This window comes from Zeus faber (genome assembly GCF_960531495.2).
Source record: "Zeus faber genome assembly, chromosome: 5".
NCBI classification, from domain to species: domain Eukaryota; kingdom Metazoa; phylum Chordata; class Actinopteri; order Zeiformes; family Zeidae; genus Zeus; species Zeus faber.
Genome location: NC_137192.1, coordinates 4,091,633 through 4,110,923, shown reverse-complemented (window position 1 = coordinate 4,110,923; position 19,291 = coordinate 4,091,633). Strand labels below are relative to the sequence as shown.

Sequence of the window (19,291 nt, the reverse complement as noted above, 5' to 3'; positions counted from 1 at the left end):
CTCCTGTGCCTGTACCTTTGGCCGGTACATGGTGCAACTTTTTCATATCAAATCCCATCAACCCTGACTGGTTCAGATTGTTGTTTTCCATTTGATGACCCCATGGGGTATATAAAACTCTTCAGAGAAAAAAATATTTTTAAAAAGTGTGAAGCGCTAGATATATATACGGAGCAGGTGTTCCTTCAGACAACCACTATGCTGTGGACATCAGAGTTTCAAAACAAAACTGGACTCCCCGATGAATTGGCTTCCACCGGCCACATTGTGGCCGGGCTGGCAGTAATTTAACACCTTGGAAAGAACCTCTTTTTTTTTTTTTTTTTCCTTTTAAAAGTTTTATTGTCTGGGATGGAACAGCGGGGGTGTAGGGCAACGAAGCATTGTTTATCTCATTTCGCCATGGACCCGTACTCCTTCTCATCCAACGAAAAAGAGGAAAGAAAATTTCAAAAAAGGTAAAAGACCAAAAGAAAGGGGTAAAAGTAGAAGCGCTGCATCTTTACAGCAGAAAGACGTGTCAGTTATGACAGGGCCGAGCTACGAGCAATGACTAGAATAATTCAAAAATAAAAATAAACAGAGAGGAAGGTGTGACCAGAGGTGGGTAGTAAATAGTTACATGCACTTAGTTACATGTACTTCATACATTTCGATGAACTGTACTTTTCATTGTACTTATTGCTTCATTTTGAAAAATTGTAGTTATTTATAGTTTAGTCACATCTCTCCTTTCCTTTCCTCTACATCCTGGCCACATACTTTTACTTGCTACTTTTATCGAAGTAGAACATAACAAATAAGCTTGCGTTTACTGAAGGTATCGAGTGCTTTAGCAACTCTTGTTCTCGCTCATACTCATACTCGCTCTCTCATGTCGTTGGTTAGCGAGTGTAATTACATGTTGGAGGACTCTACCCACCTCTGAGTGAGACGTATCATGCACCATGCCATTATGCACACCGACACTTCTTAAAATATAATTTTAAGAGGGGCAGGATCATCCCAAACCCAAGCCCATTTCACCTGAGTTCTGCAATGCCTACGACAGAAGAAGCCCTGCCAAACGTTCATAAAGACTATGTCAGCGACCTAACGCAGTCACCACAGTCCCCTCGCTAACAGCTTTGGAACCATGAAAGTGAAATGTTCTTGAACTCCTCGTCTGTGAGTCCATCTGAGTATAAAGAAATGTAAATAATTTATTAAGCAGCATCTTACTAGACCAGCGGTACCCTTTTTTTTTTTTTACTTTTCCTTGCCAGGGCCACATGATTGCCTATCTCTGATGGGGGTCTGTGACACCAGATACCAGATACTAGACAGGGCCACACGAGGCTTCAAAGCTTGGGATCACTGCCATGGAGATCAGTGTTCACAACAACTCCCATATACTACAAAGACGCCACCAGCTAACGTTGGCTAGTGGATATCCCGAGATCATCTCTGATGGCAAACTGTATGACTGTTTGTTTTGTAACTTTTCCTGATCTTTCAAAAGTTAGATCAATATGGGATTTGTAGATCGATACTATTGTGATGTTAAGATTTCAAATAAATTAATGGATTCAAATCCAAATCTTGTGATGGAGACTGTAAAGACCTCGCAAGAAAGACTGGTGAAACCAGGCTACGGGGCAGGGGGCTTAGAGGAAAATAGATCCTAGGGAACGAAAATGTGATTCTAGACAAAAATGTATTTATTTATATATTATCCGGTCCGCAGCGGTAGTTTGGGGACCCCTGTACTACACCATGCCTTTGTTGCATATGGATTGACATGCTTCATATGCTCTGAACTTACACAGGTTAGCATGCCTAGCTTTGAGTGTATGACACACACATGTGTTTGTGTGAGTGTGTTTGTCACAGCTCAGCTGCCAGATCCTTCCGCGACTAACGTTACGTGATGGACCTCCCACCGCTGGGTCCCCCCTGGGTGGCCATGAGTCAAAGCTCTGGGGTTTCTTTCACCTTGGGGATTAAAGGGAAGGGGCAGGAGCGGGCGCGCGTGTGTGGGGCAGAACATGTCATTATTGACATGTTCCCCTGGCCTCACTCGCTATCTATGATACTGGGACCAGCGTTAAGTATTCCAGGCGTTGTCCAAATGAAATATGCACCGCTCCTCCTCAATCACACGGTAAGGGCCCGGCGGAGGCACTGGGAATGGAGTGATAACAGAGAGCTATCAGCCAGGCAAGTGGGGGGGAAGGCCGTGAATGAAAAGTGTAAAGTGTAACGCTCCCAAAAAAACAAAAACAGCCACAAAAAAACACAAAGAAAAGCAAAGACATCAAGCCCAAAAGCAGACAAGCCAATCAGAGCCGGGCAGTTTTCAAAGAAACCGCAGCGATGGGGGTGAGCTGTGTGAGCCACGTGCGTGACATGATGTTGAGCTCATGTGGAAGGAAAAAACAGAGAGAGAGAGAGAGAGAAATAGGAAAGAAGCAAGGAAGAGAACAAGAGATTGAGACAAGGTTAAAGAGCTTTAGATTTTATCCCTCATTTTAAAATGTAGAGACACATGCATGTAGCCTCTTGAAAAAATTAAAAAAATATTATTCAGCCAGCTTTGAGACAATGTGTCTGACTTACCGTCTATCTTTGGAAAAGTAGCTCTCAGCAATCCTTCTTTAAGTGAATTAAGTTATTGTAATTGAACAATTTCAATGCATCTTTCTTTAGTTTAACATTACAATGTTTTTTTTCAGGATTCAGGATAATAACACAACTTGGCTGTGGCTAATAATTTTTTTTCTTGATTCAACAAATCTTTTGGTGTAATAAAATAATAATCTCCAATCACCCCAGTGATAATGTTGTTTCATTTAAGTTTTTAGGGATTTCTTTTTGCCTTTTCTTCTTTTACTTTCTTGACTAATTCTTGCAATTTAAATTTTAAGGCGATTTCTATATTGATCTCCCCGTTCCTTATTTCACTTTCACCATATCCGGTATTCTTATTCTGTCTTTCTTCCTCTCTTTCTGTCATTGTTCTATTCTTGTTTCATTTAAACATCAAGCTTTCTTGACACTTGACTTTCGAAAAAAAAAAGGATGGAGAGGATCATTCTGTTAAGCTGGAAATTTTAGAGCAGGAAAGACTGTCCCCAAAGGGGAAGGTAATCATATTTGGTATTTAATAAAAAAAGACACGTGTTACATGTATTACTGGTCTACATCAGTGATAATAGCCGGCGATGTAAGACACCTGTATTTAAAATACTATATTTGTAACAAATTTTGGCAGGGCTACAGATTGAATGCAGATAAAGAAAAAAAAGGTCATTATTGAAGCGGCGTCACAAACAAGGACCTCTTCTGGACTCACTTAAATCCCGTTATCCTTCATATTGTTACTGTTCCTGATTCCATTCCTCACAGCCTTGGTTTGGACAATAACGTTAAGACTGTACATTTAGAAGCTCTAGGACTGGAACCAGACTGCAATAAGGGAAACCTCAACACCCTCAAAATACTGTTTGGAATTTTTGAATTGTGATTTGTCACAAATCGTTCACTCCACTCTAAATCTGCCTCCCTGACATGTTTTTATGGTGTTATTTTTTTGGTGTTTTTTTTTTTTTTTTGGGGGGGGGGTGGGTGGGTCTGGTTTCTTACTGTCCAGTGTGTACTCTAGCACAAACTCGCTGTTGCCGGCCGGGAAGTTGTGTCTCCAGCTGACGTTAGCGTAGTTACTGTTAGGCTCCACCGTCAGATCCCAGATCTCCCGCCCGGGGGGAACTACACAAGGGGGTGGGGGGTGGGGTCAGGGGTCAAAAGGGTGAGGGGGCGAGAGGTTAGAGGGGTCAAGGGGAGGGGTGGAGAGGGGCAGGGTTACAAGAGCCACTCCACTGATCCGGTGGTCTTGGAGCGTCAGTACTTCACTCGGTACAAAGACAAAGGGAGTCATCCTCGCTGTATGTGTGTGTGTGTGTGTGTGTGTGTGTGTGTGTGTGTGTGTGTGTGTGTGTGTGTGTGTGTGTGTATGTGTGTGTGTGTGTGTGTGTGTGTGTGTGTGTGTGTGTGTGTGTGTGTGTGTGTGTGTGTGTGTGTGTGGCAGCTCAGTGGTCAATTGCAATATTGCACCACTTAAAGTGAGAAGCAGATATCCCTTTCTCTAGTGAACTGAGAATTCCCCTCTCAAACAAAATTTTAAATCAGGGAATATTTGTGTTTTTATTTTTATATACTGTCGCACTTCTATCTTAAAGTGGATCGCAAAGGGTTGGACCACATTTTTCGGCAGTTAAGAACGTAAAAAAAAAAAAAGTCTCCTCCTGGTTTTTCGGTTTGGATTCTCGCTCCCTGACGGGCTTGGCGTCAATATTTGGGTTTGGGCTAGCTACATCCCGATATCCTGAGGTACCGCTTGTCGGTATAAATGCCACGGAGGACAGCATGTCGAAATGCAGCCCCTGAATCCCCTCCCACCCTGCTCCGTCAGGTGGGGAGAAAAACCCAGTCATCATCACAGCCACAAAAGTTAAAACACAGGGAAAAACCCACGAGATGGGAAAATGGAGACTCCACATTTTTAAACCCTAATCATGGATGTACCCAGTACGTTCTGATCGATGCGCTTCGTGGTGACCAACACCGACAAAGTGGTGGTGCTGGTGGTTGTCGTTGCCTCGGTTGAAGTTGTCGTAGTAGTAGCGCCAGTAGTAGCGCCAGTAGCAGCAGTAGCAGCAGTAGTAGAAGTAGAAGTAGTTGTAGTAGTAGGAGGAGGAGGAACAGAAGCAGCAGTAGTTGAGGTACTAATGGTTGTAGGAGGAAGAGGAGCGAGAGGAGAAGGTGTAGGAGCAAAAGTCGAGGATACAGAGTCGTCGAAGGGCTCAACTACATGGGGGGGAGAGGGGATGGGAGAGAGCAGAGGGTCAAACACAGAGCAGGAAGTCAAATCACGCACACACGCACGCAGGCACGCACGCCGGCACGCACGCCAAGACACAAAAGGTTACCCAAAAACTTCTGTAGTGTCGTCAACACTGACAATAGTAAGTCTATATACTATAAGTCACTGATCCCAACCTTTTTCATAGTAAGCCACAGACCCCATTTGATAAGACTGTCTCTTGGAACCCCAAATATGATAAGATTTGTGACGTTAGATATGATTTCATCCAAAGCACCTTGACCTGTTCACACTACAGTTACAGAAAATTAATGATTAAAAACTCTCGGGATTGTCATTCTCCAGATTCTTCAGTAGTGCCTCTTGTAAATGAAGTCAAGTTGAACTATTAATCATTTTAATTGGGGAGCCCCTTGAACCTGTTGAAGGATCCATGTGGGTCACTGGAACCCCACGTTGATAACCACTGATATACTGTAAGTTATTTATTATTATTATTAGTGGCCATGATTCGCTTGAACAAAAAAGTACAAATCTTCGGACAAATTGTTTTATTGCCATTCTGATTTGAAAAAGAAAGCAGTCTACTTTTGGAGTAAAATATGTGGTGAATGTTAAGAGGTTAAACAACCCACTCTTACTAAAGTATGACAAATTTTGTGAGCAAAGATGTAATGTTTATTTCAGTAAAGTGGCTATAAAGGTGGTGAGCACAGGATCTTTTAGAAGGAGTCATAATTTTTTATGTTTGGATTTATGGGTAATTAATCTTCCAAAATCACAAGTGAATGCAATTGCCAGTGCCTTGCGTTCTCTGCTCTACCCGCTTATACATCACCGCCACCAAGGGGCTAAGAGTAAGTATTGCATCTCCTCTTAATGGCGTGTTAAGATTTTTAACACCATTTTCCCTAAATGATTATTCTCTAAGAGCCATTTTCAGCTTAGTTTTGACACTTTAGGGTCACTCCATCCTTTGTTGTACTGTAGAGTTTATTTTCTGACTTCCTCACGGTCAAAAAACTATTTTACCTTGACGTTGAGGGCCCACTCCATTAAATATGACACTGTTATTCCAATTCCTTACAATGCAGCCAGCATGCTTACAGCACCAACCTGGATGGTAAAGAACAACTTTCAGGTTGGCATACCCAGTGAATTTATGTGTGGGGAAATTATGTAGCAGATTAAAAATGTATTCAAAAAAACATTTTTTTTAACTTAAAATAAAAGATTGACTTTTGTAATGCAATTAGCAAACGCCCACCTAAAGATCTGACATTGCTAGCAAAATGACAAGTGACATCACCTAGGGGAGACAGGACAGAGCTAGGCTGGAAAAATAAATTAATTTACGTTAGTTTCTCACTTGTATGAAATGAAAAACGTAAACATAACTTAAAGATGGTTCCACTCCTTTCCACTGTGAGAGCTTTATCTGCGCTGTATTTTAAAAGACAGGGCATGTTTTTATTTCAAATTGAGATTTATTTGTTTTCATTCATTTCCTACTTGAATTAAACAAAACAAATCCTGTGCACGCTGTACCGTTTCACTCATGTCTCTCTGTTCTCGTTGACTTTACCACGGTCTCCTTTGGTATGGGACTTTATTTTGTAAAAATTAGATTTTTTTGTGTAAATATTTGTTACTTCTAAAAATATATATATTCTTCACTTCTAAATGTGTTTTTATTTGATATTGTTAAAGTTAGAGTTTATGCAAACTGAACAAACACAGTACTTCACCATCCAAAATAGCTGTGAAACTGACTGACCTGCCGACTGACTACCACCCTGCTACTAGCCGAAGATTGTAAATTCATTAAAAAATGTAACCTGATAGTTGCTCTTTAAGTGTGTCCTTAAATACCACCTTGAAATCCCCATTGTGTGACAATGGAGGTGAATGAGGAGAGGTAGATTGAACACAACACCACTGCCAAACCATCACAGTCGCCTCAAGTTCTAATGCCTGTTCAAAAACATTAACCAATGGTTGCCTCAATCAAGAGACCATTGACTCTGCAAATTTCTGAAAGGGTTTGCGGCTGAAAAACAAAAGGCGTTCCTTACCTCGTAGTACCCCATTTTTATTTTTGACTGATGACTACAAGCAGTGGAAGAGATGCCATAGTAAGATGATTTGGGGGCAAAAAGCAGTCGTGGCAGTCAAGCAAGCGAGCGTGCCGATCAAACAAAGGAGCTTTAAAGCAACAAGCTGAGATGATGGGTGTCACCGAAAGGGGAAAGCCAAAAATGCTCTCCCATGTCAGTTCAAACATTCAGGTGCAAGCTGGTGCAAAAGCCTTCCACCCCCAAGACATAGGCATACGTACTCCCAAAGCAGCGGCCATGTCAACTCTCATGGCGTTGCGTTCTATGCAGATGCGATGAGCACATGTTTATGTGGGCAGATGTGAGCTGGGCAACGACTTGTGATCAGAGAGGGAGTGGAGCGAAAGTGCATAATCAGGAATTGATAAAAATAAATCCCTTTTACAGTTTAAATTTGCGCGGAAAAATACGATATTGTGTCAAACCAGTACCATTACCTTTTGTTCCATTTCCATTTATTTTGCTCTGAATCAAAATTGTTATGGTCATGATCCATCTCGTAGTTGGTTGGCTTGGTTTTAGGCTTAAAACTGTTTGTATACAGTTTTCTGAAATATCAATAGATTGAATGAATGGGAAATCCACTTTTGAAAATGGAGCTTCAAAAAGTGGGCACTGTTGAGCTCTATAGAGCCCAATGCCTGCTGTTGCATCAATGCGAGCAGCAGGGAGCGGTCAAACGACTATTTGGTCATAAAAAAAAAAAAGGACACAAAGACTGCAAAGGGATGGCAAAGTAAAAAAAAAAAAGATGGACAAGACAAGCAGATGGACAGCATTACAAGCTGTGACACACACACATACAAGCTGGGGTGAACCCCTCCCCCCCCCCAAAATAACTATTACCTAGGCTTGTGTCGTCAATACCTGAGCTGGTAAAGTTCCCTGTTGAAGAAGGGGGAAAAAAGCAGACAGAGAAGACGGAGGGAGACGCGTAAACAGGTGTTACGGGAAGAAAAGGAGAGGTTTACAATTAGGAGAAAAAGACAGTGGCCAGAGGGAGAGGTAGAGGGGAAGAGAGAGAGAGGGCTCAACATGGAGACACAGGCAGAGGGAAAAAAAGACACAGAGAGAGCAGAGAGCAGTGCTCTGCGTGTGTATGCGTCTGTGTGTATGTGCCGGTTCACTCAGGGCTGGTGAGTGATGGCAGCATTGGCATGGAGCTAACGCCGTTTTTTTCGGAGAAAGACCCTGTTTGACGGACACATGGACAAAGAAGCCTGTGTTACCCATCTCACACACACACACACACACACACACACACACACACACACACACGCACAGGCTGTTGTGGCAGTCAGAGAACAAAGAGCTGGGTCTAGGATCGCTGGTCCACCAGTCACTTTAGCCCATTGTCATTCCAAATAAATAAGCTGACCCGCAATCAGGTTTTTCTTTGGGGAGGGGGTTTGGCCATTGAGAGAGTTTTTGTAATGTTGGAAGAGCAGATCTGCCAACCGTAGGAAAATATTGTGAGTACCACAATGGTGTAACAGGGAGTCTCCGTGGCTCCACAGCTAAATGACTCCATCAGTTATTCACACCGTAGCCGTCTCGTAATGAGAATAATCACATTGTATGCGAGATACTACGGCTGACTATGTATAGTAATTTATATCATTAGGATATACCCCTTGAAATGCATCATCTTGTAAAGTTACCGAACATGTTTACCAACGAGAGATGCATCGATTGCAATTTTCGTGGACGATTCCTATTTCAGATTTTTTCTAAGTCTGACCTGCAGAATCAAATTGCGTAGTTTCAGCTGGCATTTCTTACCTGTGAATTTCGACTAAGAATTGCGTAGTTGGTACACAAAATGTGTACAGGTTGGCAGGTCTGGAAGAGGCGCCCCCACCCACATATAAATGGCCAGGAACACAAAGCCAACACAGTTCCCAGGCAGTGGAGGAAACCCGATCGAGAAATGGGCATAATTACATAGTCTGCAAGTCCGGCGGGACTTAGACATCAACTGGGGTGTGTGTGTGTAATGAAAAGAGTTCAATCATTTCCTCAACAGATTAAAGATTTGTTTGAATACAATTACGTTTATTCACACAATAGCTCTTGGGGGGGGTCTCAAAATAGATCTTGAAACCATAACCCGAACCTCCCGTAGTGGTAACCATTACGGAAGGTCCATTCTTTCAGGCCAAATGAACAACCGACCCAAATTCTTCTTAGCGTCTTAGTTATGCCACAAACAAAAACTACAGTGGTTTCTGCCTTATTATATGGCTATCAAACAAAAGAAAAAACATGACAACTCAAAAATCCACTCAGTGAGGGAGTGCTCGTGGAAAGTAACGTAAAACAGTTGGCCAGAATTTAGGCCACTCAGTACCGGTGGATTTATCTCATCCACACAACGATGGTTGATAAAATACTGCTTCCAGTAACTTACTGTACAATGACTGGTAATAGGAGACAGAGATTTAATCCCCCCTTTACCAAATGTGCATGCTTGAATATACAAATCCTGAGTAGAACACGGATAGAGGAGGTGACTAAAAATTAAATATGCAACCAATGTCTGAATGCAACCAAGATATTTGGATATGTGGATCGTCTTCCATGGAATTTTAACACTAGCAAAGAAAAACGGTAAATGGATTCACACAGCCCGGTTTCATAAATGAGGTTGATAGAAATCGCGTTTTAATTTCACTCATACACCACACAAGTGCATGAGCGCCACCACAAACCCTTTTGCAGGAAACCTTGGTCCTTGGTATGTTGGAATTCGGGCGATCGATACGATTCGTGTGCTTACCCTCATTGGCAAAGTGTGGGGACTCCTCTGCGTAAACCTCCCCCGCGCCCACCTGCGTGAGGGCCGAGAGGTAGAACTTGTAGCGCGATGAGCGGTCCGGCAGTCGCAAAGTGAACTGCGTCACATTGGGCGGGAAGCTCTCAAACTGGGGACGGCCGCTCCGGGAGCCATTGACTGCATGAACACACACACAAAATAAAACACGGAACACAGAGAAATTAGTATCTGTCAATCAACCATCTGTAAATGCTAATGCTTCTCTCTGTGGGCCCCTGTGGGTCTCGCAGGGCACACATGGACAAGGATACCAGGCTGTTATTAAATTCAGGTAGACGCCGTTACTTTGACTTTTTGCTCTCCGCACTCATCCATCTCAGCCTAGTCCTGAGGAAATCATCCACACATCGTCTGTCTGTTTGTGACCAAAACATCTCTACCAGAAGAGGATGGATGGATTTACATCAAATTTCATGGACAGGTTCCATATGTCACCAGGAGGAAAGTGTTTGACATTTGACTGGCTATCATGCGAGGTAGGAGATCTGCACCTGTGTGGTACTTGAGCTTGTATCCAATTAGAATGCCATTTGGCTCCAGAGGCTTGTCCCACTCCAGGTGGATGGTGTCCAAACTCTTTTGCACAATCTTGAAGAACTTAGGTGCATCTGGAACTGCGCATGCATGTGAGCACACGGGCACAAACAAATACAAGAGAAACGGGTGAGAAAGCAGGAATCAGAAAACTTAATCATAATCTATAGGGCTAAAAGTTCAGTAAATAGCTGTATGAATGGCATGCTCTTCCCTACCCCATTGAAACACTGAAACCTGAACTGGTTATAACAAATTTGACCAAGCATAGAAAAAAATCCTTACTGTTTCCAGAATGTTTTGATTTGTTTTGCAGTAAATTAAAGGAGTAGTTTGGATTTTTTGAAGAGTATCCATGTAGTATGTACTGTAGGTAGGTTTAATTCCCACAGCAATGCAAGTAATGCTAAAGCTAAGATGATAAACAGCAGTCTGACTCTGAAATTCAAGGAGTTATTTAAAATAATATGATTGCTTTTTTTGTTAAATTCCTTGTTTGCTGCCGCTGTTTTTGTTGCTACACCGCAGCAAGACGGTGTTACAACCGAATGAGTCCATGCAGAATTGTGTGGTGATGAAGACGAATGCCTTTGCAGTTTCAAGAAAATCACTGTTTTTAGAGGAGTGTCCTTTTTTAAAATCTCATATCGATATAAATGCATTGTGTTGGGATACGCATATATTTGTCTTTAAATACAGTTAAGTGTGTCAATTCCCTCTAAATGTTCTTGCTGTGAGCAACTGTTCTCTCATCTTTGTGCCCAGTAATCTTTTTGATGTGCAGTATTGTACAGTATATATACAGGAAAAACAGTGTCACTCAATTCTACAGGTCACAAATTTAGGTGCAACATCGGTGACAGTAACAGTGAAGTATGGAGAAAAGGCTGGAAACCTCCCTGGGTATTACATGAGGGGTGAGTATTTACTCATATTTATGAACACTATCATATCACAAAACATAATCAAATTTCTTTTTAAGATGCAAAGTACAAACCGGCCCATGTTTTTATTCCCTCTAATCACCTCCTTCCTTGGTGTGGAAGTCTACGGTGTTGCTGGGCGGGCCCTCGTAGCGGCTGTTGGCCACCACCATGAACGCCTTGTAGTGCGAGTAGGGCACCAGGTCGCCCAGCACGGCCTCGGGATGGGCGGAGGTGCTGTAGAAGCCCCGGGTCAGCTTCTCCTTACTAACCTGCAGGTCCTTCAGCATGCTGGCCTCACGCCAGTAGTACAGCTGACATGACAGGAGAGCCAAACAAAGGAGGGAGAGGATAAAAAAATGGGGAGGTGGAGGAAGAAAAGAAAAAGAACAAGGAGGGGGAAATCAGGAAAGAGGTCAAAAACATTTCGAAAAGGCACTCGTTTGCAGGTTTTTCTGAAAGTCAGAGCAATACACAGATGACAGCATTTACCTACGCTGCTTTTTAACGCAAACTAAGCAGAATTCCTCTAAGCAGAATTGTGTGTGTGTGTGTGTGTGTTTTACCCTGTACTCCTTGAACTCTCCTCGGGTGGTCCTGGGATCCACGGGGTTCCAGTGGATGTTGACCTTGGTGGCATTGACCTTTGATACCTGCAGATCCGTCGGAGGGTCCGTGGGATCTGGATGGAGAGGCGGTTTGTGGGAGGTCTTCGGTTAGTAGAAATGTAAATAATAAAAAAAAAAAAAAAAAAAAAGAATTCATTGTGTTGTCTAAGGCTGTCATAAAAATGTGACGCTGATGAAAAAACTTAATTTAGTCATTATTTTGGCTTTCCGTGGCTTTTTGTTGTCATGTTAACTTTGCTTATTACATTGCTCTGTGGAATACTCGATTCTTATAGGTCAAGGGTGGCAATTGGTGGCAATTATTTCAGAATAATGACTGTTGTCATGGCCAACCACTTCTCCAACTGGATTCATGTCCCAACTTCCCCGCCGTGGACATGTAAATGCTAACACCGGCTAGCAAGGCCATTTTGCAACGCTACAGAGAAACTGCAATGGAAGACTTAAAGAGATGAATGCAGATACATGTATGTATGTATGTATGTATGTATGTATGTATGTATGTATGTATGTATGTATGTATGTATGTATGTATGTATGTATGTATGTATGTATGTATGTATGTATGTATGTATGTATGTATGTATGTATGTCCAATTTAACATCAATAACAATTAATAGGTTAGCCAAAAGTTAATGTAGGGAAAATAGTTTGCTATGTTATTGCAGTGTTACTATAGCTAAGCTGTCATAGACTCTTTCTCAGCGGAAGCTATAGAGCAGAAGCTTTGCTGTCACAATCAATCATAATCGGCGCTTAATTTGTGCCGGATCCTGCCGGAGCATTTCCAGGACCTCCCAGATTGGGACGGGCACCTATTTCATTGGATCCAGCACCTCCGCACAATCTGTGGAGCTGTGGCTTGAACTGCAAGCTCCACATTCACAGTTTTTCCAAACAAAACAAATACAAATAGTGTGTTTTTAGATTATTATTTTTCAATAATAATCTAATACCTGAGCTGTACCCAACTCAGAATTTTGTCAGTTGAATCGGATTTGCACCTGTCTCCCACTCTGACGGTACAGACAGCGAGACAGCGATGGGGTGCCCGCGATCAGTGCCAAAACAGTGTGTTTTTATTTTACGTCTCCTCCGTGCGTAATGAGGACAATTTCTCCGTGACTCTCTCCCCGATCACTCCCACTCTCCATGCATGTCCGGTTCCTCAGTGCCGCGTCCCCACAGTTTTAGTTGTTTTATTTGGAGGAACGGAGCATGACCAGGTCCAGAATCTCGAAACACACTTATAAAATATATTTATGATTCCCCTTATTTATAATTCCTCATTGAAATGTTATCCCTGTGCATTCTGTAAGCTTCAAGCTGTTTTATCCTGTTATTGTAATGGACACTGACTGAAAAAAAACAAAAAACGACTGCTCGACTAGAAGAATTTCAGTTGACTGATGGGTTTCCTACTGATGATTGGACTCATTGAGTTTCAGGGGGCAGCTCTATTATTTTTTATTTAAGTTTCCTAATTGAACGAAACAAATAAAGCCTTGTGTGTCCGGTGTGTCTGTGCATATGTTCCGTTTTTCTTCTTCCCCCGATCCGACAGATCGGCAACCTCTCTGTGTTTCGGCACCTCCTGATTTATAAATTAAGCACTGGTCATAATAGTTCTAAAACTAGTCATGAAAGTCATAAAATCCTTTGAAATTAACATTCTGTCACAATGTATTATTTTATTTAGTAATTAGCTGCGTAATAAGCAGGATTATTGCAAAATAACCTCAGAGTGATACAAGATCTCTGAATCTGGCTTATTTCTGAAATAATGACCGGCTGGCGGCACATTATTCCTTACACGTGTACTTACTGTCCTCTCCAGAATACCCGACTATCACGTTGGACTCTGGTCCCGAGCCAAAGTCATTCCTGGCCTGAATCTTGACCTCATAAGGCACGTAAGTCTCAGTGTCGTGGACCACGTGCTTGGACCCTGTCGTGGTCACGTTGCTCCACTCCTCTCCTGAATCCTTCCGCCTCCACCACACGCTGTAATGCAGGTTGGGGCCATTTCGCTCCAAGTTGGGCAGGGGCTGAACAAAGAGAGAGGAGGCAGTAATTATTTTGAATAAAAAATTGTAACGTCAATTGCTTTGCCAATATTGTATGAGAACCAGTAGGGCTGTCGTGTGATTTCACCTCAGTCACCTTGTACTCACTGGTCATGACAATTAACGCCCAATTATTGTCTGAAATGAGTCAAGCTGCCTCAAGTTGTTGTCAGATTACTGTTTTTTTAAAGTTGCCATTGTTTGGATACAGAGCAAGGGAATGAAAACAAAACAAAATGTAATTTCCATTCCACATTGAATCCAACACGTTCATTTGAAGTAAATTACAACAGGAGTACGAGACCCCCTAGGCATCTTTGGAGAAACTGCAGGATGTCTGCAGTAAACATTTTTATTATTTTATAGATATATTTATTCATTTTTAAATCATTATTTTTTCACAAAATATGTGGACGGAACTGCTGAGTTTTTGTGGTGAGGCCACTTTTTGTCAGTTAGGATACCTTTTAAACCACACAGCGGTTTTCATTGTAGGCAGCCTTAGCCTAAAAAAAAAAGTCTGAATTATAAAGTGGGGCTAAATGGGGGGATGGTAGCTCAGGAGGTAGAGCTGGTCGTCTAGTAATCTAAAGGTTGCTGGTTCAATCCCAGGATCCTCCTGCTAGCATGCTGTAGTGTCCTTGAGCAAGACACTTAACCCCTCATTGCTCCAGATGGCTGCATCCGTCAGTGTTTGAACAATTGTAAGTCGCTTTGGATAAAAGCGTCTGCTAAATGTAATGTAATGTAATGTAAATGGCAACAATTGAAATTAATTTAAATGTACAAGAGAAATAACAGGAATCATAGGAATGCAATGGATGGTAATTAATTAAATTATCTTTAACTGTAGGATTCCTTTTTATCGACTGGCTCTATCGAGGAAGATGGAATCTGATGTAAACCTCTGCAAAAATAACCTTTAATTTATTTTAACACTTAAGTCTTTGTCTGCCTCATCTGCCAGCGTGTGGAAGTCCATATCTTACTGTACCTCCCAAGTGATCTCCATGTTGTTCTTGTTGGTGCCCCATCCTCGTAGACCACTGAGGATGGCGTCAGGAGCTGGAACATAGAGAGATAGGATTCTGTCTGGTCAAACAACGGAAACTACAAAACATGGTAGCCTGTTTTTTAGCCTGTCTTCAACTGTCCCAAAGCCCAAACAAAATTGAAATGCAAATCCTGCCTATAACAAGTGGGTAATGGAGCAATTACTGGAACAAATGCCGAAAGGAACCATAGAACTCAGCCGATTGATCCAAATCAAACCAAATGAGTTATTCAGTAAGTTTTATTTTTCTCAAACCAAATAAAAACATTCTGTTGGGTCCTCACCGGCTCCACTGGTCTTGTACCGGGGCGAGGGGTGGCTGGGAGTGCTCTGGCCCACAGAGTTGATAGCGATGACCCGGAATTGGTAGTTGATGAAGGGGGCAAGCTGCAGGATGACCGAGTTGCGGTCCCCCAGGTAGCTGGACAGGTTCTGCCACGTCCCCGGATCCCAGTGGTCCTCCTCAAATTGCACTAGGAATTCTGGAGGGTGAAGAGACACAGAAAGAGAGTGAAACCCCAGCAGTACTGTATCAGTTGGGCTGTAGTGCATCTTGGATTTGGTGATCGCAAGATTAAATACAGCTCTAGATACTGGTTGTTAAACATTCAAAATGCATTGAGAATCCAACAACCACATTCCGAGGCGGTCGCAAAACACATGGAGACTCATTGACGGTGCAGTGTGAACGAAGGATGCTCACCCTCATAAAATACCTCAAATGTCACTCAACAACGCTTCACACAGTCAACATACTCTCATTCAAATGAGTCATGTCTGTGTTAATCCTAGAAATCGCCTCATAATATTGTGTACTGACGTGAGATGGGGCTGTTGTGGTCGTTGCCAGGGATCCAGGTGAGGCGAACGCTGCGGGCTGCACGGTCAGACAGGTCCAGGTCCATGGGAGGGTCCGGACGGTCTGCGGGGAGGGTAAGAATTTGGCCTCAGTAATGTGACACATGTAAATGTAAAGTGTACACACACACACACACACACACACACACACACACACACACACACACACACACACACACACACACACACAGTGTGTATCAAAAAATGCACGTTTGCATGTTTTGCTCTCAGTCTCATGGTCTCTTTGAAACACAGAATTTAAAATAATTGGCACCTAAAAAAAACATTCAGGCAGTTTCATTATCGCAGTATTTTTTAAAACTGAAATATGAAATAGAGGCACAGGTAGAAATTAAAGAGGTAGATAAGCATAAAAATAGAACATATAAGAACAAATGACCAACAGAAACACAGCAGGACAGACAATGACAACATATAAAGAGTAAGAAAGTCAAAAACAAAGAAAGGAAAAGTTATCTCAAAAGAAACCACACAGAATAGCGGTGCGTTTCTCAGTAGTAAGGCCGCTCTACAGCAGCACCTTGCTGCGTTTAAATGCAGTCCAATGGGGAAAGCATTTAATCTCCTATTCTAAAATTGGAAGCTCACAACCGTGCATTTTATCAGGTTTTTCAGGGTTTAATTGATTTTCTTGCATTCCACAACTCAACTCTTTGGGCTACATCAACATTAACGTATAGAAACAGGACTATATGCCGCTTCCTACCGTAGCCATGTTAGGCTTTTTGATGTACTTAGAAAAAATAAATCAAATACACTAAGGCATGTGTTGCCAGTTTCCTGATTTCAAAAACGGGACCAAGATTTTAATAAGGCCTGCCTTGAAAGCCAACCTATCCTTTAAAAAACAGACCAACAAACAAACAAACAAACAAACAAACAAACAAACAAAAGAATGAATAGAAAAGAAAAGAAAGGGAGTTCAACCAGACACCTGTGTGTTACCTGCAGGGAAGGCACTAGAGACTGAAGGGTTGAGGGAGGCTTCCTCTGTGAGGCGGGTTCGAGGAGATGGGGGGTGGGGTAGGGGGGGTAAAGGTTAAAGGTCACAGGTTAGTCGAGTCAAGCCACTCAGTCTGGGGGAACTCTGATTAGACGTGATCACCTCAGAGAAAGAGCACACACTAAACAGGCACTACAGCAGCACTTTGATTTTCAACACAGAAGTACTACACAGCACTGTATTAATACGCTGCATGCAGTGTTTCTGCTACATCATAGTTCATCTAGGCCTAGTAAGGAGCGCATTGTTAGCCGTTAGATGTATTAGATCTACACGATTAGGATTAGCACACAAGGATTTTATGTAGAAGTTATTTGCGTAAGCAGAAGGAAGCGCAAAGCACATGTGTGTGTGTCTGTGTGTGTCTGTGTGTGTGTGTGTGTGTGTGTGTGTGTGTGTGTGTGTGTGTGTGTGTGTGTGTGTCGGTAAGTGTACCTAGCACAGTGAGGCGTGCCGAGACCGTGTCGTGGTCTATGTCGGACTTTGCGGTGCAGGTGTATGTTCCCTCGTCCCCCTCGTTGACGTTGTTGATAGATAGAGACTCCTCGTTCTTCTTCAGCCTGTGCGTGGCATGGAAACACAGAGAAAAGGTGAGAAGATCAAGACACTTCCAGAGTTGATTGTCTAGCCTTCTAGTCTGCAGAGAGGGAGATTGTACTGTACTGCTGTAATGCTTGACTTTCCCCATGGGGACTGACAAAGTGTTCTTTTGATAAATATTATCTCAGAATATGTTCTCGATGTTAGGTTATTAGATAGATATAGATTGACATCCATTTTTCATCCCTGGAGGGAAATTGTAGCATGACAGTAGCTCACATCAAAACAATAATAATAATAATAATAATAATAAAGCAATAGAATTAAAAAAAAGTCAATATATAACAAACCTAAAAATTAACAACAAAAAAAGAAAAAAAGGAAATTTACAATAAACCAAAAGATTTACTAACAAATGTTTGTAGTACCTAATCCTAACCCTACCCTAACTCTAACCTAACCCTAACCCTAACCCTAACAATAAATAATCGAAATAAACCTTAAAATAAACAATAGGTAAGAAAAACAATCCCAAAACAATAATCAACAAGAAAAAATTGGCAATGTACAAGAAACCTAACCTAAACCTCTCACCTCCACCCCAGGGTGAGGGTTTTGTCGTCCTTGAGCCAGGTGATGCTGACGGGCAGCGTGGGGTCCGATGTGACCTTACAGTGGAAACGGACCATGGACCCCCGGATGGCCGAATGGCGCTCAGGCCCCCGCACGATGCGGGTGGGCTCTGGTTTTGACCAGTGGGGAAGGTTGTGGGGAAGCGTCACACACAGTACATTACACAGTCACTGTCATACATACGAAAACGATGCTGGTTTACAAAACGCGATCGTACTAACAACCATTAAGTGTTCTGAATCCAAAAATAAGGCACTAAATGTCCCACACCAAAAGGCACAATACAGTGTATTAGTGGATTTGGCACAGCAGAATGGGCTACTTGGCACCGGTGGAATGACAAAGTTCTCATTGAGGGGAGACACTTGTTCAATGAGAGGGAAGGAGCGCTCTAAACATATCGATCTATTTAATTGAAGCTGTTTTCAGATCTGTGACGTGGCGGCGTCTGACCTTTGACCTCCAGCCGGACCTGGTTTTCCACCTTGCCCAGAATGTTGGTGGCCAGACAGGTGTATGTGCCCTCATCCTCGGCCCTGGCCCGCTTGATCTCCAGGGTGCCATTCATGTGCACCCGGTAGTGGCCTCCGTCCAGCCTGCTGCCCTGCCCGTTCTTAAACCTGCACAAGGACGAAATGCTCACTTTTAGACCTAACCCTGAAAACCTTAATAGATGCTTTTCAACCAGCCAGTATTTTTTACGCCGGCACTCACCAGCGCAGCTCCGGCAGAGGGGAGCCGAAGAACAGACAGTCCAGGAAGGTGCGGTTATTCTGGATCACTTTGATCACCTGGCTCCTGGGTCCCAGCATCCTGGGAGCCATGTCTACATGGTTACAAAACCAGAGCAGATCAGCCACACCTCACAAGTGAAATGTTAAGCACCTTTCCATGGAGTTTCAATGCCAATTATTCGCCACTATTCACCAAAATGTATCCCTTGACATTTCCGTAAGAGACATGCAACTTGTGGGCTTTTTTCAGGTTCCATGTAAGATGTTATTTTACATAATAAAACTTTCAAAATCAGTATTTGTCGCACTCATGTTTTTTTTTGTATTAAATTTATCCCATCCCATTCCAAGCTCTGTTTCAATTCTCGAGCAGAGTTTTCCAAATTTGAAAAATGCAACATTAATTATCCATTATATTTAACACATCTTAAAACAATCCTAAAAGACTTTCTACCAGCCCTGATTGATACTTAATGTAAGG

At 42.5% G+C, this 19,291-nt stretch overlaps 1 protein-coding gene across 1 annotated transcript in view; it reads right to left on the bottom strand.

The window, feature by feature from the left end:
• Positions 1–19,291, bottom strand: part of nfasca (neurofascin homolog (chicken) a) — a gene marked incomplete at its 5' end in the record, with an annotated part of 54,281 nt that overhangs the window by 16,899 nt on the left and 18,091 nt on the right. Inside the window, 13 exons of the mRNA XM_080000248.1 lie at positions 9,758–9,931; positions 10,306–10,428; positions 11,375–11,585; positions 11,838–11,953; positions 13,727–13,949; positions 14,962–15,032; positions 15,306–15,503; positions 15,842–15,943; positions 16,846–16,890; positions 17,339–17,463; positions 18,038–18,185; positions 18,530–18,696; positions 18,791–18,902. Of these exons, the coding sequence (XP_079856374.1) occupies positions 9,758–9,931; positions 10,306–10,428; positions 11,375–11,585; positions 11,838–11,953; positions 13,727–13,949; positions 14,962–15,032; positions 15,306–15,503; positions 15,842–15,943; positions 16,846–16,890; positions 17,339–17,463; positions 18,038–18,185; positions 18,530–18,696; positions 18,791–18,902 (1,815 nt within the window). The remainder of the gene's footprint in view (positions 1–9,757; positions 9,932–10,305; positions 10,429–11,374; positions 11,586–11,837; positions 11,954–13,726; positions 13,950–14,961; positions 15,033–15,305; positions 15,504–15,841; positions 15,944–16,845; positions 16,891–17,338; positions 17,464–18,037; positions 18,186–18,529; positions 18,697–18,790; positions 18,903–19,291) is intronic.